Below are 24,550 nucleotides of genomic sequence, written 5' to 3'. Positions count from 1 at the left end.
TTGCATCAGTGCCCCACCTCACTGGAGATGACCGTATCACATATTTCTTTTAAGTTTAATAATGTGTAAAACCAGAATTCAAACGATAGATTAAAAGCTCTGTTTTCTGGCTGGGCACAACGAGGCGGGCGGATCACGAGGTCAGGAGATGGAGACCATCCTGGCTAACACTGTGAAACCCCGTCTCTACTAAAAATACAAAAAATTAGACACGCATGGTGGCAGGCGCCTGTAATCCCAGCGGCTCGGGAGGCTGAGGCAGGAGAATGGTGTGAACCCGGGAGGTGGAGCTTGCATTGAGCAGAGATCGTGCCACTATACTCCAGCCTGGGCGACAGAGCAAGACTCCGTCTCAGAAAAATAAATAAATAAATAAAGCTCTATTTTCCCAGTTAATATTTGAGATATTTCAGAAATAAATGTACTACTCTTCATGAATCCATAATTTGTGGGCAGAATCATCTTTCTCTTTTCTCACGTCTGGCTTTATTTTCACTTTAGAATTAGTGATCTTAAAACTTTAGAGTTAGTCTGATCCATGGTTTAAAGTTGCATGTCAATTTACGTAGAATATTACTGAAGACAGCATTAGCTTAATTCATAAAAGATATGTGGAGCTTCAGCTATATACAAGGCATTGCCCTTGGCATTGATGGGATAAAGATGAATTAGACATAGACTCTACCCTCAAGTAGCTTAAAAGATTAAAAAAATAAGAAATTGTTATAAGAAGCTATTTAAAAACTTGGTAAGATTCTTCTTGTATAACATTTAGCAATCTGTCATCTTAACCAAGTTCCATTTTGTTATGTGACCGTAAAAATAAGCTGTAAAATATGTAAAATGAGATGGGTACATAGGGGTTTGTCCTAATTTTGCCGTTTCCCTTGTTGATGCTAGACTCGTTACATTAGGATAGATGGAGGTGTTTCATCTTCAGAAAGAATACATCTGGTTAATCAGTTTCAAAAGGATCCTGACACTCGTGTGGCTATCCTAAGCATTCAAGCTGCTGGCCAGGTAAGAAATTTTCAATGAAATGTCATTGAAATAAGAAAAAAGGCCATTCACTATAACTTTGGTTTATAAACTTATAATTTTCTATCTTGATGCCTTGTATAATAAATATTAATTCTTCTTCAGAGAGTTCCAGAAAGTATAATAGAAAGAGGCCTTGAAGTCTTTGACACAGATCTCCTAAATTTTCAGGGAAAGTATGTCTTTGAAAGAATATACTTTCAAAGAAGAGTAAGAAGTGTATAGTTAATTTGATTGTAATCTTTTTACGTGACCTTTTTTCCTTCCTTTGAATTTGTATAGGCTTTTCCCATACCTGTCTCATATCCAACCCCTCACTTACTTGATTAGGTTTGAAGGCAAGTAAACAGAAATTCAGATTAAGACTGACTTAAATACACAAAGTTTAATTCTCTTATGTAGACAGTCCAGGCCTAGCATGATGTTTGCACAAAGTCCTTAGGACCTACACCCCTTCTCGCTATCTGCTTTACCACTCTTAGCAAGTATCTCTTATCTAAAAGGGCTGCTAGAGCTTCATCATATCTGCAGTTCAAGCAGCTGCCTGAAGAAAAGCACACTGCATCTCACTGTCTTGTAGTTAGTCCCACAACCACACCTAATTTCAAGGGAAGCTGGGAAGAGTATCCTTTTTTCCATGTAGCTCCGCTAAAAATTGGGTGTTATGTTACAAAGGAATAAGAGAAGGATAGATATTAGGGAAAGTAATGGCAGTCTCTGCCACAGTAGATAAGAGGGGATCTTCTGGACTGTTTTTCTGCTAACATTCTAAAATATTTTGTTGTAAATGTCTAAGCTAGGATATTTAACATAGGGAAAAGTAATTGAGCATACTGCTGTTCAACCAAGCTGATACATGCCAAAGATCTGCTTTTACCCAGCTAATTAAAATATATAAAATTGTATACAGAGAGAAACTTTTATGAGGATGAAGCAGTTCCACAATTCACTGGGAGTTCTAACCAAAAGGACGGTTGTCTCAATGCTTCCCTCACGTTCAGTTAACCTTCCAATAATCGGAGTTATTTATCTGTTAGACTATTCCAACCATAGAGAATATCATCAAAAAGGGCTTAGAATTAGAAATGAAGTACTTAGAGCTAGGGAGGTGCTAAGTAGGAGAAAGCCAGACGGGAGAGTCTAGGACCTTTTGAAATTAATAATGTATGGGGCACTTACATTTTATTCAAAGCTGTTTCTGAAGACCTTATATAAATCAAGACTCATATACTTTAGGACTGATATCTCCATAGGAATAAAGGAAAGTAGAAAGGTCTTTGTTCTTGGTACTGTGAATCTTACATTATCGTTTAGCAGCTGCTTAGAGTGGTATTGATCTTGCCAGCATATTTTCCCTTTATGCTTGTATAGTCAAACGATGCTTTTTATAAAATTAAAGATGGCTCTCTTTAAAAACTACTTTTTATTGTTTCTGCATTATTTCTAATATTCTGTGGCATTTTCAGTCCTAAATAGCAGCATAGTTTAATATGTGTCTCTGTATTTTTATTACCTCTAACTTCTTTTTCAGAGACTGATTTTCAGTAAGTTTTTCAGCTTGAGAACTAGTACCACCATTTAATTAATGCTAGCATGATTTTGTTATGTGACATGAAAATATTTTAAGTGAAAATAACATATCAAAATAATAGCAGTCACAAAAGTCACTCACAGGAGTTTGGTGCGTGTGAACAACAAACAGCATTGATTAAATAATACTCTGAAAAAATGGCACATATTTCTGTTTACCACCTAATGTCATTTTACTGCTATATGGCTATAGCATAAGCATGGTTCACATTTCATTCAGCCTACCAACATTAAAGTCATGCATTTTTTGACACATTGTTTAGTTTGACACATTTTTTAGTTTGAGGGTTTTGCATTATTTCATATATTGATTATAAAGCAAGACTTAGTTAATGTTTTTATGTCACACTATTTGAAATTCATGAAAATGCAGTTGTACAGAAAATGCAATTGCATTGTATATATTGAGACATAGGCAGTAAATTTCAGCTCTTTGGAATATAACATGAGAAATATCACAGGAAGAAAATGGTATAACCAGAGACATTTTTTTCTTGCTTTATAACATGACAGTGTGAATTAAATGAAGAGGATGTAAATGCTGTCTGCCTAGTTGCTATAGATACCATATGTTGGAAATTGTATTCTCATTTATAAAGTATTTTATTAGATTTTCCAGTGGTAATGTGAATCCATTCATCATCAGAGAATAAAGTGATTTAGTTTATATACTTCCATCAAGCTGACTTTTGAAATTTTGAAATACCTTTCAAATGTGTTTTTTGTAGTTCACCTAGCTATGCTATGTTGCATTAAACGTTCTTCATTTGCCTTTCATGAATTAAATCTTAATTTGGCCTAAAATAAACAACTAATTTGTTTTCAAGTCCTTCAGTGTTCTCCATTTAACATGTTCAGAAAGACTTTATTATATATGGCTGTATGTTACATTCTCAATTTATTTGCATCTCAATTTATTTGCTTTATTTCACTTAGGGATTAACATTTACTGCGGCAAGTCATGTTGTATTTGCTGAGTTGTATTGGGACCCTGGACATATAAAACAAGCAGAAGACCGAGCTCACAGAATTGGCCAGTGCAGTTCTGTGAATATTCACTACCTTATTGCAAATGGAACTCTAGACACCCTTATGTGGGGAATGTTGAATCGCAAGGTAAAGCTTGAATTTAAATCAAGTTAGCAGCTTACTTATTATTAACCATAGCCAACTGAGTTAAGAGGCTGAGTTTTAGTGTTTTCAGGCAAAGGATACTTAAGTACATCAAGATGATGATAATAATAGAGACCAAGTTAAGAAAAGGCTTCAATAGTAGTACCTTGCCTGCTCTCCTCTGTAATAAGAGAGGCATGAATTTCCACATATTCCTGTTATCTTCTAAGCCCTTCTACTACATTAGAGGGACAATGATGGGATTGGCTAGCAAGGAAACATAATGTCGCACCATTGCACTCCAGCCTGGGCAAGACTGTGTCTCAAAAAAAAAAAAAAAGGATTAGATGATTTCTGGGTTAGTTTGTTTGGGCAGCCATAACAAAGTACCATAGATTGGGTAGTTTATAAATAATAGAAATTTATTTCTCACACTTCTGGAGGCTAGAAGTCTGAGATTAGGATGCCAGTGTGGTTGAGTTCTGGTGAGGACCCTCTTCCAAATTGCTGACTACTGCTTTCCCATTGTGGAAAGAGGTCAAGAAAGCTCTTTGGGGTCTCTTTTATAGGGGACTAAGCCCATTCATGAGGGCTCCACCTTCATGACCTAATCACCTCCCAAAAGCCCCACATCTGAACACCACCAACATTGGGAGTTAGGATTTTAACATCTGAATTTGGGGGGGATACAAGCATTCAGCCCATAGCACTGTTTTTCAATTAAGTGTTTTTAAAGCACTGAATGTAGATATTCAAAATGGCCAATCTTATGTTGGTTAAGTTTCAAAGCATATAAATATTAGAATAAAAGTTTTTATGAAGAAAGTGAATAGTATAATTTCTCAAGTTAGACTTTTTCTCATTAAGCATGGAACCATTGACTGGGTAATGGGTTATAATTTTGGATAATTATTGCTATGGTTTGAATGTTCATTCCCTCTAAAACTTACTTTGAAACTTAATCCCCACTGTGGCAGTATTGAGAGGTAGGCCATTAAGAGGTGATTGGCCTTCTTTCCCACCCTCTTCTAAAAAAAAGAAAAAAAGGTGATTGGGTCATGAGGGCTCTGCCCTCATGAATGGATTAATCCATTCATGGATTGAGGGATTAATGGGTTATCATAAGAGTGGGCCTGGTGGCTTTATTGGAAGAGGAAGAGAGACCTAAGCTAGCACCACTCAGCCCCCTCCCCATAAGATGGCCTGTGCTGTCTCAGAACTCTGCAGGTACCCACCAGCAAGAAGCCTTCACCAGATGTGGCCCCTCAACCTTAACTTCTCAGCTTCCATAAGAAATAAGTTCATTTTCTTTATATATTACACAATTTCAGATATTATGTTATAAGCAAAAGAAAACATACTAGATGTCAATGAAGAGTCAAACTGTAAAATATTTTAAGAGATTTACTCTGAGCCAAATATGAGTGACAGTGGCTCATGACACAGCCCCAGGAGATTCTGAGAACTTGTGCCATAGGTGGTTGGGCTACAGCTTGGTTTTATGCAAGGTGGGGTGGAGGGAGGCATTGGTTCCAGATCACAGGTGGATTCAAAGATTTTCTGGTTGGCAGTTGATTGAAAGAGTTTATCTGAAGACTTGGAATACCTGGGTTAAGATAAGGAGTTGTGGAGACCAAGGTTCTTCTTAGGCAGATGAAGCATGCAGGTAGCAGGCTTCAGACAGAATAGATTGTAAATATTTCTTATTAGACTTTTTTTTTTTTTTTTGAGAGATGGAGTCTTACTCTGTCGCCTAGGCTGGAGCACAGTAGCGTGATCTCAGCTCACTGCAACCTCTGCTTCCCGGGTTCAAACAATTCTCCTGCCTCAGCCTCCTGACCAGCTGGGACTACAGGTGCCCACCACCATGCCCAACTGAGTTTTGTATTTTTAGTAGAGATGGGGTTTCACCATATTGACCAGGCTGGTCTCAAACTCCTGACCTTGTGATCCGCCCACCTCAGCCTCCCAAAGTGCTGGGATTACAGGCATGAGCCACCACTCCTGGCCTCTTATTAGACTTTAAAAGGTGCCAGAATCCTTAGTTAATTCTCTCTGGGATCAGGATAAAGACCTGGAAAGGAACGGGGATTCTCTACAGAATGTAAATTTTCCCCACAAGAGAGAGCTCTGCAGAGCCATTTCATACAAAAGAAATATATTAGGGAGTAAAAGGTTTCCATTTGTTTTAGGGCCTGCTATCTGTCATGTTGGTGTCTTATTGCTACAAAGAATCTGTTTTGTCAGTCTTACTATCTCTATTTTAATGTTAATGCTGGTCAGCTTTTTTGAGATGGAGTCTCACTCTGTCACACAGGAGTGCGGTAGCAGGATCTCAGCTTACTGCAACCTCCGCCTCCCGAGTTCAAGTGATTCTCCTGCCTTACCCTCCCAAGGAGCTGGCATCACAGGTGTCTGCCACCATGCCCGGCTAATTTTTCTATTTTTAGTAGAGATGGGATTTCTCCATGTTGGGCGGGCTGGTCTCAAATTCCTGACCTCAGGTGATCAGCCCCCCTCGGCCTCCCAAAGTATTGGGATTACAGGCGTGAGCCACTGCGCCTGGCCTGTTTCAGGTTTACTTTAGAATGCTCTTTGCCAAGAGGAGGAATCCATTTAGTTGGTTGGGAGGCTTATAATTTTATTTTTGGTTTACAAAGATAATTATACTAATGAAGCCCATGCTATGTTGGAACAGTGAGATTTTCTTAGTGGGTAGCTTATGATTTAAATGCAAAATCAAGTTACTTAGTGAATTTCAGCTGTGAGGTGAACTGCTGAAAAATTCATTTACTTTTTCCTTTTGTAGGCTCAAGTTACAGGGAGCACACTGAATGGTAGGAAGGAAAAAATTCAGGCTGAGGAAGGTGATAAGGAAAAATGGGATTTCCTGCAGTTTGCTGAAGCTTGGACTCCAAATGACAGTTCTGAAGAGTTAAGGAAGGAAGCTTTGTTCACTCACGTAAGATTATATGCCTTACTCTTTTTTATTTTTATTTTTTTTTAGTATCCTGAAACCATAACTTTGTATGTATGGTTTTAAATAGCAACTCTTAATTATTTATGGTATTGAAAGGAAACTTCACATAAAGCTGGAACCCCCTTAGAACCAAAAATTAACATTGTTTTCCAACAGTTTTCATACTTACTGTTCAGCTCCTCAGATAAACTGAATAAAATTCACAGTTCAGAAGAAAATATAGGAGGCTATCTTTATGACACTGAGAATAGGGAAGCATATATTAAATGTGCCTTAAAACGTGCAAATAATAAAGAAAAAGATTCAGATATTTGAGTATATCGAAATCAAAGGTTTTGTTATACAAAATGTCCTGTATATAAGTCACACACTCAGTAAAGATATTTGCATTACAGTGTCCAAAGTATTTGAAGAATTTATACAACTCAATTAGTAAAGCATAAACAAGTCAACAGAAAAATAGGCAAAGAGCTGGGCATGGTGGCTGACACCTGTAATCCCAGCATTTTGGGTGGCTGAGGCAGGCGGATCACCTGAGGTCAGGAGTTTGAGACTAGCCTGGTCAACATGGTGAAACCCTGTCTCTACTAAAAATACAAAAATTAGCTGGGTGTGTTGGTGCACACCTGTAATCCCAGCTACTTGAGAGGCTGAGGCACAGAAATCGCTTGAACCACCTGAACCAGGAAGGCAGAGGTTCCCATGAGCTGAGATTGTATTGCTACACTCCAGGCTGGGCAACAGAGTGAGACTGTGTCTCTGTCTCAAAAATAAAAAAAAGAAAGAAGAAAAAAAAGAAAAATAGGCAAAGAATATGAGCATCAGAGGATACCTGAATAGCCAATAAACATGAAAAGAAGCTCTACCTCACTAAAATAAGGCAAATTGTAAAGATAATTTTCCTCTTTACTATTTATTAGTAAGTAATTAGCGGTCTAACAATTTCAAAGTATGTGACCCCCCCCCATTCCCAAAACTTGTTACTGAGTGGTTTTAGCATTCATTAATGATATTTGCATGAATCACCTTTGAAATGGTCTTTCTTTTTTTTTCTTTTTTTTGAGACAGAGTCTCGCACTGTCGACCTGGCTGAAGTACAATGGCGTGATCTCAGCTCGCTGCAACCTCTGTCTCCCGGGTTCAGGCGATTCTCCTGCCTCAGTCTCCCAAGTAACTGATACACAGATGCCTGCCACCATGCCTGGCTAATTTTTTGTATTTTTAGTAGAGACAGGGTTTCACTATGTTGGCCATGTTGGTGTCGAACTGCTGACCTTGTGATCCGCCCACCTCGGCCTTCCAAAATGCTGGGATTACAGGCTTGAGCCACCGCGCCCGGCCTGAAATGTTTTTTCTAATTCCGTCATTGCTTCTATATTTATTAGTTGTCATTTTTCTATAAAGAAGACATTTACCTCCCTGCTTTGAAAAAATATGACTATGGACCAGGCGTGGTGGCTCACAGACCTGTAATCCAGCCCTTTGGGAAGCTGAGGTGGGTGGATCAGTTGAGGTCAGGAGTTCGAGATCAGCCTGGCCAACATGGTGAAACTGCATTCCTACTAAAAAAAATACAAAAAAAAAAAAAAAAATTAGCCAGGCATCATGTCACATGCCTGTACTCCCAGCTACTCGGGAGACTGAGGCAGGAGAATCACTTAAATCCAGGAAGTGGAGGTTTTGGTGAGCCGAGATCACGCACCACACTCCAGCCTGGGTGATGGAGTGAGACTCTGTCTAAAAAAAAAGAAAAAATTACTGTGAACTTAGGGGTTTCAATTATTGTTATTATTTAATGTGTTATAATCCTTTACCTTTTTTTCTTTTTAAGCTTAGATCTGGCTAATGGGCCGGGCGCGGTGGCTCAAGCCTGTAATCCCAGCACTTTGGGAGGCCGAGACGGGCGGATCACGAGGCCAGGAGATCGAGAGACGATCCCGGCTAACACGGTGAAACCCAGTCTCTACTAAAATACAAAAAAACTAGCCGGGCGAGGTGGCGGGCGCCTGTAGTCCCAGCTACTCGGGAGGCTGAGGCAGGAGAATGGCGTAAACCCGGGAGGCGGAGCTTGCAGTGAGCTGAGATCCGGCCACTGCACTCCAGCCTGGGTGACAGAGCAAGACTCCGTCTCAAAAAAAAAAAAAAAAAAAAAAGATCTGGCTAATGAAAGCTCCTTTAAACTGGCTCCTTTTTAAAAAAAACACATCCTTATAATTCTCTGAGTGCTTCCTTGCTTTCTGGCACACAATATATAACAGGTTCACCTTAATTTTTTTGCCCCAGACCTGGAATTGGCCCATTTCTTTAAGGAGCACTTATTCCCTTTACTGTGGAGTGATATTTAGAAATTAGGATTTTTTTGTTGTTCCTCTGGGCTGTCATTGCCTCTAGGCTCTTTTCAATGTACAGAATATTTTCTCACGCATATATAAGGATACATGCACAAAGATCTTTATTGTGTCATTTTTTAGAATGCAAAAAATGGAAACAACCAAAATGCCCATCAATAGAAGAATGGATATGTAGATTGTCATATCTTGTAAAATGCTATTTAGAAGTTAAAGTAAATGAGTTATATTTATATGTATCAACATGATGAGATCTTGAAAACACAAAGTTGCTTTTTTTTTTTTTTTTTTTTTTTGAGACGGAGTCTCGCTCTGTCGCCCAGGCTGGAGTGCAGTGGCCGGATCTCAGCTCACTGCAAGCTCCGCCTCCCGGGTTCACGTCATTCTCCTGCCTCAGCCTCCCGAGTAGCTGGGACTACAGGCGCCCGCCACCTCGCCCGGCTAGTTTTTTTTTTGTATTTTTTAGTAGAGACGGGGTTTCACCGTGTTAGCCAGGATGGTCTCGATCTCCTGACCTCGTGATCCGCCCATCTCGGCCTCCCAAAGTGCTGGGATTATAGGCTTGAGCCACCGCGCCCGGCCACAAAGTTGCTTTAAAAACACATGGCACACACACAGTATAGTCTATATTTATGAGTACACATATGTAGTAAAACATAAACACACATTGGAAGAATATATATCAAATTTATAAAATTTGTTACCTCTGGTAGAGGAGAATGGATGTGGGGAACAATAAAAGTGTGATAGCAGCTTCAGCAAAAATGTTTTATTTCTTTTATTTTATAAAAAGATCAGAAGTACAATATTAATATTTGTAAATTTTCAATGGTGGATACATAGATTTTTGTTGTATTCATTATACATTTCTATATGTAAAAATCCCCCAGTCTCACCTCTAACAAATGCTATTTAGAGATTATTTATAAATTTAGTAAGAAATAATATATTAGAGAAATTTGTAATTTATAATGTCTGCTGTTTCCTAGCCTTTTTTTTTTTTTTTTTTAATTCTTATTTTTTTAAAAGACAGGCTCTCTGCCTATCACCCAGGCTGGAGTCCAGTGGCATGATTATAGCTCACTGCAGCTTCAAAGTCCTGGACTCAAGAGATTCTCCCATCTCAGCCTCCCAAGTAGCTAGGACCACAGGCATGTGTTACTATGACTGGCTAATTTTTTATGTTTCGTAGAGACAGAGTCTCACTACATGGCTCAGGCTGGTCTCAAACTTCTGGCCTCAAGCAATCCTCCCACCTCTGCATCCCAAAACACAGAGATTGGAAGCATGAACTGCCACCACTCTTGGCCTTCTAGTCTTTTTGGGGTAATATGGTGTCAGAGTTACAGAGAGTTTAATTTTAATTTTTCAAAGAACTGATCAGAAATTATAGGAATAAAATTAATATTTACATTTTTTCTGATAATACAAAATTTAAAATTTAATGTGAAGTTTAATTTCATAAAAATACATTATGTGGAATCGTATTAATTTTTAATTATCTTATTTGGAGGTCTAGTACAATTTTTTTTCTAGAATATTAGAATATAATTCTGTGAAATATTGCTAAAAAATAGATCATTTATAATCGCGTTTAAAAAACGAGTTTTCTTTTTTCTTTTTTTTTCTTTTTGGAGATGGAGTCTTACTCAGTCGCCAGGCTGGAGTGCAGTGGCACAATCTCGGCTCACTGCAAACTCCGCCTGCCGGGTTCAAGCAATTCTCTTGCCTCAGCCTCCCAAGTAGCTGAGACAACAAGCACATGCCGCCATGCCTGGCTAATTTTTTGTATTTTAGTAAAGACGGGGTTTCACCCTGTTGCCCAGGCTGGTCTCCAACTCCTGAGCTCAGGCAATCTGCCCACCTCGGCCTCCCAAAGTGCTAGGATTACAGGCATGAGCCACCGCGCCCAACCAAGTTTTCTTTCAACAATGCTTATTATATTATATTCTGGTCTACAATAAAGTGAATAGAAATCCTAGCTATTTTTAAAATATATAAATAAACCTATGATTTGTGGCTGTTCTTTCTCTAAAACTTCCTATCAAACTATTTTTACCAGTTCATTTCTAAGATAGGTATTAAGAATTTGAAATAAATCTTCCTACATATGTATATGTTTATTGTTTTTAAAAGTTTATCTGAAGAAAATATATATTTCTGTACACAATTTTAAAAAATCACCCATACCAAATTTTACTTTCTTGAGTTAGGTATATCTTTCATGGTTCAGTGTTGTCTTATATGTTTTCCAATACTTGTCTTTATACAAATGCAGTTTGATGTGAATTGGAATCCTAGAATGTAGGGATCTTTTGTTTGTTTTGGTTCATTTTGCTTTGTTGGTATTTATTTGTTATATGGCCAGCATGTGAACTGTGCTTTGATTGACTTTAGGTGGGTGTGCCCTCTCACCACTCTGTCTATACCCTCCCAGCTTCATGCAGTTTAAGAAATGTTCAATTGGCCGGGCGCCGTGGCTCAAGCCTGTAAACCCAGGACTTTGGGAGGCCGAGATGGGCGGATAACGAGGTCAGGAGATCGAGACCATCCTGGCTAACACAGTGAAACCCCGTCTCTGCTAAAAAAATACAAAAAACTAGCCCAGCGAGGTGACGGGCGCCTGTAGTCCCAGCTACTCCGGAGGCTGAGGCAGGAGAATGGCGTAATCCTGGGAGGCGGAGCTTGCAGTGAGCCGAGATCGCCCCACTGCACCCAAGTCAATAATATATTCAATATATTCAATATATACTTATTTTATACTTATATTATTATTGAGTAATATATTCAATATATACTTGACTATATAATATTCAATAATATATTCAAGTATATATAGTACACATATAGTGTATATATACACTTGAATATATATTATTCAAGCATTTGAATAATACCTTAAATGAAACTAATCCACACAAATGTATGAGTGACAATTCTTTACCCATGCTAGATGTATTTACATTTTTTAAGAAATTACACTATTTATTAACCCAAATGAAACTCAAATTGAAGTCCAACTCAAGTAAAAAGAAAAAATTCCATCACCACAAGGAAAGATACTTTTGCACAGCCCAGTTGGCTGTCCCATAAGTAAGCAGTTCTGCCTTGGAATCCATCACCAGGGTCACTGCCTAAGATGTGGTCAGTCCAATTTCCACTGCTTCTTCCCTTCTTCTACTTCTGAATGTGTCTGACTTCTAAGTACTATTTTGGCTTTGAGGTGTTTTGATTTCCCTACAGTGGCTTCCATTGAGTGATAGTGTAGGTCATCTCCAGGCGGGAGAATGGCATGGATAATATTAGTGTATGTTATTTCTAAGCAACGAAAGGCTGTTTCTGAATAAAGCAAGCTGAGTGGAGTATTCAAATAGGGAGCCTCCTTCTGTCTCTGGTTTTCATTTTGCTACCATCATCTAACAAGTATCTCTTCCTCTAGCTCTAGCTGTGGGAAATTGGGGCCCTTCCCTTAACCTCTTTAGGGTCTTTTCTTATCCCCTTTTGCTCCTTTCTCCAATAATCAGCAACATTATATATCTAGCCATTTGAGTCCCTAGGTTACTAGGTGGCTTCTAAGCCCCCTTTCATCCATTATATATAAACTATAAAGTATCCTAAGAGAAACTTGGTACATAAATGATTCATAGGTGAGCAAAAAAAAAAAAAAAAAGTACTCTAATATAGTGTGGGTAATGAGTTCTGCTTGTGGTTAGGACATGTCTGCTTTCTGCTCAGCCTCTCTTCTTTTAATCTCAATGAGCCAGAGCTACTTCTATTTCCTTACTTCATACAGTAGTTATCTTTACATTTTGAGATGAATCTCTAGGAAATTCACAAATACAGCCAGAACGACTACTTCCAGTCATTTCTTGCTACCTCTTGCATCAGCCCACTCTACAGTCTCTGCTTTCCTTTGCCAGTTGTTTTGTGTGCTCTTAGTTCAATGTGTCCTAGCGTTCCTTGCCTTCATTAGCCTCTCCCCATTTGCCTGCTTTCCTCACCCTGCTTCTGTCCGAGCCTCTTTGGCTTGCCTTTTCTCCATCACAATCATCCTTAAGTTCCCTGGCCTGCTGCCTCAAGGGCTTCTAGATCATCCTTTACCCAAAGGAAATTTACATTTCAAACACTTACATTTGCATTAAAAATGAGTAGAATGGTTGCTTGTCTGCTGCAAAAAATTGTATGTAGTTAGGAGAGCTCTTCAGAATTATTATTAAATTTAAAAATATGCCCTCAGGCCAGAGCTTGGTGGCTCTTGCCCGTAATCCAAGCACTTTGGGAGGCCAAGTCTCCCTTGAGCCCAGGTGTTTGAGACCTGCCTGGGCAACATGGCTACACCTTGTCTCTGTAAAAATAAATTTAAAAAAATAAGAAAATTAGCTGGGCATGGTGGTACACACGTGTAGTCCCAGCCACTTAGGAGTCTGAGGTGGGAGGATCACTCAAACTCAGGAGGATGATTGTACCACTGTACTCCAGACTGGGCAACAGAGTGAGACCCTGTCTCAAAAACAAAGACAAAACAAAGTTCTCAAAATTCAAAAAGAAACCGCATTTTTTATTAAATGCCAACATTGTATGAAATGTTTGCTTTGTTGTGGTAAAAAGTACAAATTAAAAATGTCTCACATATACAAAAAATAACCTTTTTTTCCTGCATATTGTCCAATTGAATAAATGGTAACAGCAAAAAGAAAGTTGACCACAGGAGCTGTGGCATTCGTGAAATCTAAGTCCCTCTTGTCCAAAATCTCTTCTTTCTGAATATGGTAAAGAACTGGTTTCTTAGGGTAACACATCTTAAATATTTATTTAATATATATTTTAGGAATTCGAAGAACTTTGTAGTTATTATATAATTAGTCTGCATAACAGCCTAATTAATAAGGACATGAGAGTAGCCTCATGGTTACAGAGAGAGACACACAAATGTCTCTGTCGTAGTTCTTGTCACATGACCAGGATAATTTAGGCATGTGGATACATTGTAGGGTGAGAAGGGCAGCATTTATTGTGTGAAAAGGGAAAAAAGGGAAACAGGGACTCTCAGCAAAGTGAGAGTCCTGCGAGCAGGCTTCGCGTTTCATGGATTGAATCCCCTGTTACCACCCAGGAACAGGAGAGGCCAGGCTCCTCCTTCCTGCAATGGGTGCTAACTCCCCAAGGCTCCACCCCATCCTCCCAGTGCCCAGGCAGGTTGGAGATTCTCCAAGGAGCCTTTTTACCTCACTTGTCTCAATAGCTTACATAACATTATGTTATTATTAGACATTTGTCTTATTTACTTTTATGACTTTAATACACTCAATAATAATGACTAACATCTATTGAGTTGTTATTTCTTGCAGCCATTGTGCTAAGCCCTTAATATTCAGGATCTTTCTTTTAAAAATAAACTTATTTAAATAAAGATGGGAATCTCACCATGTTCTCCAGGCTGGTCTCGAACTCCTAGGCTCAAGCAATCCTCCCACCTCAGCCTCCCAAAATGTTGGGATTACAGACCTGAGGACCACTCCAGGCTCATGATCTTATTTAACCTTCAGAGCAGCATCATGAGGAAGATACTATTAACTTGCCTCACTAAATCTGAGAAAGGTTACATAATCTGCCCAAGGTCATACAGCCAATAAGTGGCACAGCTGGGGCAGAAAGTGCCAGACCTTTCTGCTCCAAAGTCTGTTCTCATAACTTTGCCACTCTATACTAGGTGCATTAGAGTTAACATATCGTGGGACTTCAACAAATGTGTGTGGAATGAATACAACATTGAAAAACTTCAATTTGGTTTAGCCAGGTTTCTAGGATGTAAGCCACATACAGGACATTCAAAAATCATTCATTATATAAACATTTATTAAGATTATATGAAATACAAGTCAAAACCACAATGAGATACCACGTCACACCCACTAGGATGACTAAAATAAAAAAGACAAGTATTGTCTATGATGTAGAGAAATTAGAAGACTCATATATTGTTGGTAGGAATGTAAAATGATGCAACCATTTTGTAAAACCATCTGGGAGTTCCTCAACATGTTAGACATAGAGTTACCATATGACCCAGCAATTGTACTTCCAAGGGAATTGAGAACATCTGTCTACCCAAAAATTTGGACGTGGACATTATGGCAGCATGATTAATAGTAGCCAAAAAAAGTAGGACCAGTCCAGATGTTTATAAATTGATGAATGGGTAAATAAAGTGTGGTTAATCCCTATGTTACCAGAAAGGGGTCTCAATCCAGACCTTAAGAGAGAAGGTTATTGGATCTCATGCAAGAAGGAATTCAGGGTGAGTCTACAAAGTAAAGTGAAATGATGTTTATTAGAGAAGTAAAGAAACTAAAGAATGGCTACTCTATAGGCAGAGCTGTGGCATGGGCTGCTTGACTGAGTGTACTTATGGTATTTCTTGATTATATGCCAAACAAGGGATGGATTAGTCATGAGTTTTCCAGGGTTGCAAGTTCCTGGAACTGAAGGTTCCTCCCCTTTTTAGACCATATAGAGTAACTTCCAGATGTTTCCGTGGCATTTGTAAACTCTTTTGGTGCTGGTGGGAATATCTTTTAGCATGCGAACGCATTATAATTAGCATATAATGAGCTGTGAGGATGACCAGAGGTCTCTTTCATTACCATCTTGGTTTTGGTGGGTCTTGGCTGGCTTCTTTATTGCATCCTGTTTTATCAGCAGGGTCTTTGGGAAAAGACTTGTGTGTTGTGAAACCAGTCCTGCCAGGCTCCTGTCTCATCCTATGACTAAGAATGCCTAACATCCTTGAAATGCAACCCAGCAGGTCTCAGCCTCATTTTACCCTGCCCCTATTCAAGATGGAGTTGTTCTCGTTCAAATGCCTCTGACACATACAGTGGAATATTATTTGGCTTTAAAAAGTATACATGCGCTGGGCCTGGTGACTCACGCTTGTAATCCCAGCACTTTAGGAGACTGAGGCAGGTGGATCACCTGAGGTCGGGAGTTCAAGGCCAGCCTGACCAACAGGGAGAAACCCCTTCTCTACTAAAATTACAAAATTCGCTGGGCGTGCGCCTGTAATCCCAGCTACTTGGGAGGCTGAGGCAGGAGAACTACTTGAACCCGGGAGGCAAAGGTTGCAGTGAGCTGAGTTTGCACCACTGCACTCCAGCCTGGGCAACAGAGTGAGATGCTGTCTCAAAAACAAACAAACAAAAAGACACATACTATACCATGGATGACATGGATGAACCCTGAAAATTTGTTAAGTGAAAGAAGCAGGACAGGCCACTTCTTGTATAGCTCTTTTTATTCAGATTAGCCGGAATAGGCAAATCTGTAGAGACACAAAGTAGACAAGTACTTGCTAAGAGATTCAAGGAGAGGATGGACAGTGACTGCTGTCAAAGAACAGAATTTAGCCTGAAAAACATGGCAAAACCCTGTCTTTACAAAAAATACAAAAATTAGATGGGCGTGGTGGCACATACCTGTAGTCCCAGCTACTCAGGAAGCTGAGGTGAGAGGATCACCAGAGCCCAGGTCGAGTCTGTAGTGAGCCATGATTTCTCCACTGCACTCCAGCCTGGGTGACAGAGTAAGACCCTGTCTCAAAAACAAAAAAAACAAAAGAACAATATTTTAACGAATTGACTTTTAAATATCTGATTGGGTTTTTTTGTTTGAGGAGGGTTGTTTTTGTTTTTAAGAGACAGACTCTCACTCTGTTGCCCAGGATTGTTCAGTGGAGAGGTCATAGTTCACTGCATCCTCAAAATCCTGGGCTCCAGTGATCCTCCTGCCTCAGCCTCCCAAGTAGCCAGGACTATCATCATGCCACCATGCCAGGTTAATTTTTTATTTTTTGTAGAGATGGAGGTCTCCTTATGTTGCTCAGGCTGGTATCAAATTCCTCAGCTCAAGCAATCCGCCTGCCTGAACCTTTCAAACTGTTGGGATTATAGGTGTTAGCCACTGCACCTGGCCCTGACTGGCTTTTATTAGCAAGTCATGAATTGGGCAGCATCCCATTTATGAACTAGAATTATGCTTCACTAAGCTGAGCAGAGCAGAGTGGGTGAGTTTTATAGGCAGAAAAGGAGAAACAGGGAACAGAAAAGAAAGCAGAAACAAGGAAGAAAAGCCAGATTAATGGTTTAAAAGTTATTTTCCTTGTAGGGGTAAAGCAGAGAGGACTTCCTCATCATGCTGGTTCAGGTTGACTGGGCCCCTTTTGATTGCTGTGAATCTCCTGGGGTGTGTGTGTGTGTGTGTGTGTGTGTGTGTGTGTGTGTGTTGTTTTGTTTTTTTTAAACTGCCCTGTTTTTAAGTTCAGTTTGATTAAGTGGCACCTAGCATGTGTTACTCCATCCTGGTTTGCTCTGGTCTTTTGGGTCCTAGTGTAGGAGCTCAGACTAAAACAATGGCTTCACATACATTTTATTTAACATTGCCTAATGAATATAGGGTTTCTTTCTAAGGGTAATGAAAATATCCTATGGCCGGACGCGGTGGCTCACGCCTGTAATCCCAGCACCTTGGGAGGCCGAGGCAGGGAGATCACCAGGTCAGGATACCAAGACCAGCCTGGCCAACATGGTGAAATCCCATCTCTACTAAAAATACAAAAAAATTAGCTAGGTGTGGCAGCGGGTGCTTGTAGTCCCAGCTGCTCGGGAGGCTGAGGCAGGAGAATGGTGTGAACCCAGGAGGCGGAGGTTGCAGTAAGCCCAGATCACGCCACTGTACTCCAACCTGGGCGACAGAGCGAGACTCTGTCTCAAAGAAAAAAAAAAGAAAAAAGAAAATGTTCTACAATTAATAAAGTCTGAATATACTAAAATCATTGAACTGGACACTTTAAAAGGATGAATTTTATGGTATATGGATTACATCTCAATAAAGCTGTTTTTTGTTTTATTTTTTTCAACACTGAGTCTCACTCTTGCCCAGGCTGGAGTGCAGTGGCATGATCTTGGCTCACTGCAACTTCCGCCTCCCAGGTTCAAATGATTCTCCTGCCTCAGCCTCCCGAGTAGCTGGGATTACAGGTGTGAGCCACCACGCCCATCCACAGCTGTTATTTTTTTTAAAAGACTATATGCTAAATTTTGAGAATGCAAAGATAAGGAAAATAGTTAACTTTCCTGTGGAGTTTACTTTTTAGTGGAAAACAACAATTGTAAACAAATCATTTTAATGCAATATGATAAATATGAAAATAGAGACATGTAAGTCAGGCCCTAGGAACACAGGACAGAATAAATAACTACTTGGAGCATTTGAGAAAGTTTCCCTTAGGAAATATCTGAACTGAATTTTGAAGGATGAATTCAAAGGCAGTAGGTCCAATTTCAGGCAGAGGGAACACCAAAAACATGCCAGAAAGCACAGAGATATGAACAAATATTAATTGTTCTGAGAATGTGAAATCTGCACAAATATGTGAGCTTAGGGCTTATGGGAAGTGAGTTGAAGGAGAGGAAGCCTAAAACTTTGGCAGTAACCAGTTGGAGAGGAATTCACACTTGCCATGCCAAAAAGTGAGACCTGATTCTGGCGGTATGTAGTGTCATGAGAGGTTTTTAAGCAGATAAATAACATGATCAGATTTATGTCTTCAAAAGGTAACCCTAATGGTAGTGTGGAAACAAATGGAAGAGTGAACAGACAGAAGTTCTTGGAGGCAGTGCTACTTGGGGAATGGATTACAGTCATACACCACATAATGATGTTTTGGTCAACTACGATCACATACAATGGAAGTCTCACAAGGTTATAATGGAACTGAAAAGTTCCTATCACCTGGTGAGGTTGTAGCCATAGTAATATGGTAGCACAGTGCATTACCCTTTCTATGTTTAGATACACAAATACTCACCATGTGATACAGTTTCCTGTAGTATTCAGTACTGTAACTGCTGTACAGGTTTGTAGTCTAGGAGTAATAGGCTATGCCAGGTAGTCTAGGTGTGTAGTATGCTATACCATCTAGGTTTGTGAAGTACACTCTGTGATGTTGGCACAACTGCACAATCACCTAAAGACACATTTCTCAGAATGTGTCTGTATCTCCATTGTTAAGCATAGTATAGTCTCTCATCTAGTTTCAGTCTATGGTGAAGGGACCTCTCTCTCCCCACTGCCTGTCCAGGCTTTCTCCCCCTGATTTTTTAGAGCCTGAGAACTTGATTGGGTCACAGTTCAAAGTAGGTGAGTTGCTGTTCCCCCAGGAGACATGCTTCTCCTTTGCTTTCTGCCTCCACTGTGAGTGAGCACAGCAAACAAGCCTGTGTTGGCAGGCCCTACCACCTCTTCTGCTGCTAGATCTGTGCTGACAAGTTAGGAAGTCTAGTTTTGACCTTGGGTTCTAGCTGGGTTCTTCAGTATTCCTTTTACCAGAATTTTACTTTGGTGCTATCAGGCACTTACAGGTCTATTAATAAAGCCAGTTCCTTTTTATTCATGAGGCTATTAGTATATATAAAACTCCTTTGTCAAGGATTCCTAGAGGGGATTTGAGGCGCTATAACCACCCTAAATTCCTAACAGTAGTAGTGACAATAGAGAGGCGAAAAATGCCAGACATTTCAGCAGTAGAATCAATAACATGAGACCTGAGTGGAATCCTATCTAATAGCAGTGTGGAAAGAGTAGAAGGGATTGAAGGAGGCACTTAAGGAAAACACCACAGCCAACAGCATGCAGGTAGATAAGGAGAGGACAAATTCAAACAGTGGAAAGAGATCCAGTTTAGTCTAAAACTGGAGATTCCATGCAGAGGACTTTATAGTTAATTTGGATGAGGAGTGAAGAGCCGAAAGATTGTGGTGGTAGAAGAGGAGCTGGCTTAAGGACAGAGGTGAAGGGTTCACTCAGGACATCTTGAGTTTGAGGTGTCTCTGAACCTCAGCTGTTGTCCAAGAGTCATTTGGAGCTCAGCTTTAGAGCTTAAAGAGAAATGATGGTACATAGGTACACACTAGACATAAGTGGATTAATGTAACTCCCTGAGTTACATTCTAATACTCTATATGTTATATGATATTTTGCTATAAATTCTCATTGTCATTATTGGAAGAGACAGCCATTCCCAAAGACATTAGCTATACTACTTTTGATGTCATGGGATTTTTTTCTATGGGGGCACATAGGAAGGTGTGTTACATAGGTAAACATGTGTCACAGGGGTTTGTTATACATATTATTTCATCACCCAGGTATTAAGCGCAGTACCCAATAGTTATCTTTTCTGTTCCTCTCCTTCACGCAATATCCCCCCTCAAGTAGACCCTAGTATCTGTTGTTTCCTTCTTTGTGTTCGTAAGTTCTCATTATGTAGCTCCGATTTTGTATTAGTCCATTTTCATGCTGCTGATAAAGACATACCCAAGACTGGGAAGAAAAAGGGGTTTTTTTGTTTCTTTTGTTTTTTTGAGACGGAGTCCTGCTCTGTTGCCAGGCTGGAGCGTAGTGGCACGATCTAGGCTCAATGCAACCTCCGCCTCCTGGCTTCAAGCAATCTCCTGCCCCAGACTCCCAAGAAGCTGGGACTACAGGCGCGCACCGCCATGCCCAGCTAATTTTTGTATTTTTAGTAAAGACGGGGTTTCACCATGTTGGCCAGGCTGGCCTCGAACTCCTGACCTCGTGATCTGCCCACCTCAGCCTCCCAAAGTGCTGGGATTACAGGTGTAAGCCACCGTGTCCAGCGGAAAAAGAGGTTTAATTGGAATCACAGTTCCACAAGGCTGAGGAGGCCTCAGAATCATGGCAGGAGGTGAAAGGCACTTCTTACATGGTGGTGGCAAGAGAAAATGAGAAGGAAGCAAAAGTGGAAACCCCTGATAAAACCATCAGATCTCATGAGACTTATTCACTATCACAAGAATAGCACAGGAAAGACCAGCCCCCATGATTCAATTACCTCCTGCTGTGTCCCGCCTACGACACATGGGAATTCTGGGAGATACAATTCAAGTTGAGATTTGGGTGGAGACACAGCCAAACTATATCATTCCGCCCCTGGCCCCCTCCAAATCTTATGTCCTCACATTTCAAAACTAATATGCCTTCCCAAAAGTCCCCCAACATCTTAATTCATTTCAGTATTAACCCAGAAGTCCACAGTCCGAAGTCTCATCTGAGACAAGGGAAGTCCCTTCTGCCAATGAGCCTGTAAAATCAGAAGCAAGTTAGGTACTTCCTAGATACAGTGGGGGTACAGGTTAAATATAGCTGTTCCAAATGGGAGAAGTTGGCCTAAACGAAGGGGATACAGGGCCCATGCAAGTCTGAAATCCAGTGAGGCAGTCAAATTTTAAAGCTCCAAAAAGATCTCTTTCAACTCCAGGTCTCATATCCAGGTCACACTGATACAAAAGGTAAGTTCCAATGGCTTTGGGCAGCTCTGCCCCTGTGGCTTTGTAGGGTACAGCTTCCCTCACGGCTGCTTTCACAAGCTGGCATTGAGTGTCTACGGCTTCTCCAGGAGCATGGTGCAAGCTGTCAGTGGATCTACCATTCTGGGGTCTGGAGGACGGTGGCCCTCTTTTCACAGCTCCACTAGGCAGTGCCCTAGTAGGGACCCTGTGTGAAGGCTCCAACCCCACATTTCCCTTCCACACTACCCTAGCAGAGGCTCTCCAAGAGGGCCTCACCCCTATAGCAAACTTTTGCATAGGCATCCAGTTGTTTCCATACATCTTCTGAAATCCAGGTGGAAGTTCCCAAACTTCAATTCTTGACTTCTGTGCACCCACAGGCTCAACACCACATGGAAGCTGCCAAGGCTTGGGGCTTCCATCCTCTGAAGCCACACCCCAAGCTGTACATTGGCCCCTTTCAGCCATGGCCGGAGCAGCTGGGATACAGGGAACCAAGTCCCTAGGATGCACACAGCACAGGGACCCTGGACCTGGCCCATGAAACCACTTTTTCCTCCTGGGCCCCCTGACCTGTGATGGGAGGGGCTACCATGAAGGTCTGTGACATGCCCTAGAGACATTTTCCCCATGGTTTTGGGAATTAACATTAGGCTCCTTGCTACTTATGCAAATTTCTGCAGCTGGCTTGAATTTCTCCCAAAAAGTTTTGTTTTCTGTCACATAGTCAGGCTGCAAATTTTCCAAACTTCTATACTCTGCTTCCCTTATAAAACTGAATGCCTTTAACAGCACCCAAGTCACCTCTTGAATGCTTTGCTCCTTAGAAATTTCTTCTGCCAGATACCCTAAATCATCTCTCTCAAGTTGAAAGTTCCATAAATCTCTAGGGTAGGGGCAAAATGCCACCAGTCTCTGCTAAAACATAACAAGAGTCGCCTTTGCTCCAATTCCCAACAAATTCCTCATCCCCATCTGAGACCACCTCAGCCTGGATTTTATTGTCCATATTGCTATCAGCATTTTGGGCACAGCCATTCAACAAGTCTCTAGGAAGTTCTAAACTTTCCCACATTTTCTTGTCTTTTTCTAAGCCCTTCAAACTGTTCCAGTCTCTACCTGTTACCCAGTTCCAAAGTCACTTCCACATTTTCAGGTATCTTGTCAGCAACACCCCACTCTACTGGTACTGGTTTACTGTATTAGTCCGTTTTCGTGCTGCTGATAAAGGCATACTTGAGACTGGGAAGAAAAAGAGGTTTAATTTGACTTAACGTTCCACATGACTGGGGAGGCCTCAGAATCACGGCAGGCAGCGAAAGGCACTTCTTATATGGCAGCGGCAAGAGAAAATGAGAAGGAAGCAAAAGCGGAAACCCATGATAAACCCATCAGATCTCATGAGACTCACTTGCTATCACTAGACTAGCACAGGAAAGACTGGCCCCCATGATTCAATTACATTCCCCTAGGTCCCTCCCACAATATGTGGGAATTCTGTGAGATGCAATTCAAATTGAGATTTGGGTGGGGACACAGCCAAACCATATCACATTTATAAGTGAGAACATGTGGTATTTGGTTTTCTGTTCTTGCATTAGTTTGCTAAGGATAATAGCCTCCAGCTCCATCCATGTTCCCATAAAAGACATATCATTCTTTTTTATGGCTACATGGTATTCCATGATGTATAAGTACCACATTTTCTTTATTTAGCCTGTCATCAACATGCATGTCTGTTGATTCCATGTCTTTGCTATTGTGAATAGTGCTACAGTGAACATTCCTGTGCATGTGTCTTTATGGTAGAATGATTTCTATTCCTCTGAGTATATAACCAGTAATGGGATTGCTGGGTCGAATGATAGTTCTTCTACTTTTAGCCCTTTGAAGAACTGCCATACTGCTTTCCACAATGGTTGAACTATTTTACACTCCCACCAACAGTGTATGTGTTCCCTTTTCTCTGCAACCTTGCCCACATCTGTTATTCTTTTCGCTTTTTAATAATAGCCATTCTGACTAGTGTGAGATGGTATCTCACTGTGGTTTTGATTTGCATTTCTCTAGTGATCAGTAATATTGAACTTTTCTTCATATACTTGTTGGCTGCATGTATGTCTTCTTTTGAGAAGTGTCTGTTCATTTCCTTTGCCCACTTTTTTGTTGGTGGTGGTGGTGGTGAGACAGAGTCTCGCTCTGTCACCCAGGCTGGAGTGCGGTAGTACAATCTTGGCTTACTGCAGCTTCCGGCTCCCAGGTTCAAGTAATCTCATGCCTCAACCTCCCAAGTAGCTGGTACTACAGGTACATGCCACCATGCTCAGCTAATTTTTGTATTGTTTGTAAAGATAGGGTTTCACAATTTTGGCCAGGCTAGTCTCAAATTACTGACCTCAGGTGATCCACCCATCTCTGCCTCCCATAGTGCTGAGATTATAGCTATGAGCCACCACACTGGGCCCTTCACCCACTTTTTTTTTTTTTTTTTTTTTTGGTGGTGTTGTTGTTGAGACAGAGTCTTGCTCTGCCGCCCAGGCTGGAGTGCAGTGGCCGGATCTCAGCTCACTGCAAGCTCCGCCTCCCGGGTTTACGCCATTCTCCTGCCTCAGCCTCCCGAGTAGCTGGGACTATAGGCACCCACCACCTCGCCCGGCTAGTTTTTTGTATTTTTAAAGTAGAGACGGGGTTTCACCATGTCAGCCAGGATGGTCTCGATCTCCTGACCTCGTGATCCGCCCGTCTCGGCCTCCCAAAGTGCTGGGATTACAGGCTTGAGCCACCGCGCCCGGCCCTTCACCCACTTTTTAATGGAAGTTTTTGTTTTTCTCTTGTAAATTTGTTTAAGTTTCGTATAGATGCTGGATATTAGACCTTTGTCAGGTGCATAATTTTCAAATACTTTATTCCTTTCTGTAAGTTGTCTGTTTACTCTGTTGATAGTTTATTTTGCTGTGCAGAAGCTCTTAAGTTTAATTAGATCCCACTTGTCAACTTTTGCTTTTGTTAAGATTGCTTTTGGTGTTGTCATGAGAACTTTGCCCATTCCTTTGTCCAGAATGGTATTGCCTATGTTGTCTCCCAGGGCTTTTATACTTTTGGGCCTGGAGGCT

General features: G+C 40.7%; 1 protein-coding gene and 1 long non-coding RNA gene across 18 annotated transcripts in view; one reads left to right on the top strand and one right to left on the bottom strand.

The window, feature by feature from the left end:
• LOC105492641 (zinc finger RANBP2-type containing 3) overlaps positions 1 to 24,550 on the top strand; it is a 294,136-nt gene that overhangs the window by 225,722 nt on the left and 43,864 nt on the right. For all 17 annotated transcript variants that reach the window (XM_071072653.1, XM_071072657.1, XM_071072652.1 and 14 more), the window contains 3 exons: positions 901 to 1,020; positions 3,565 to 3,744; positions 6,551 to 6,703. In XM_071072653.1, coding sequence (XP_070928754.1) covers positions 901 to 1,020; positions 3,565 to 3,744; positions 6,551 to 6,703 — 453 coding nt within the window. The remainder of the gene's footprint in view (positions 1 to 900; positions 1,021 to 3,564; positions 3,745 to 6,550; positions 6,704 to 24,550) is intronic.
• The window catches only part of LOC139357089 (uncharacterized), a 60,349-nt gene continuing 48,501 nt past the window's right edge, over positions 12,703 to 24,550 (bottom strand). Inside the window, exon 5 of the long non-coding RNA XR_011609706.1 lies at positions 12,703 to 16,659. This is a non-coding gene — a long non-coding RNA (uncharacterized lncRNA). The remainder of the gene's footprint in view (positions 16,660 to 24,550) is intronic.

The sequence above is a fragment of the Macaca nemestrina genome, chromosome 11 (assembly GCF_043159975.1).
Source record: "Macaca nemestrina isolate mMacNem1 chromosome 11, mMacNem.hap1, whole genome shotgun sequence".
Lineage (NCBI taxonomy): Eukaryota > Metazoa > Chordata > Mammalia > Primates > Cercopithecidae > Macaca > Macaca nemestrina.
The sequence above is the reverse complement of the archived record's forward strand: the minus strand, read 5'-3'. Positions and strand labels throughout refer to the sequence as shown.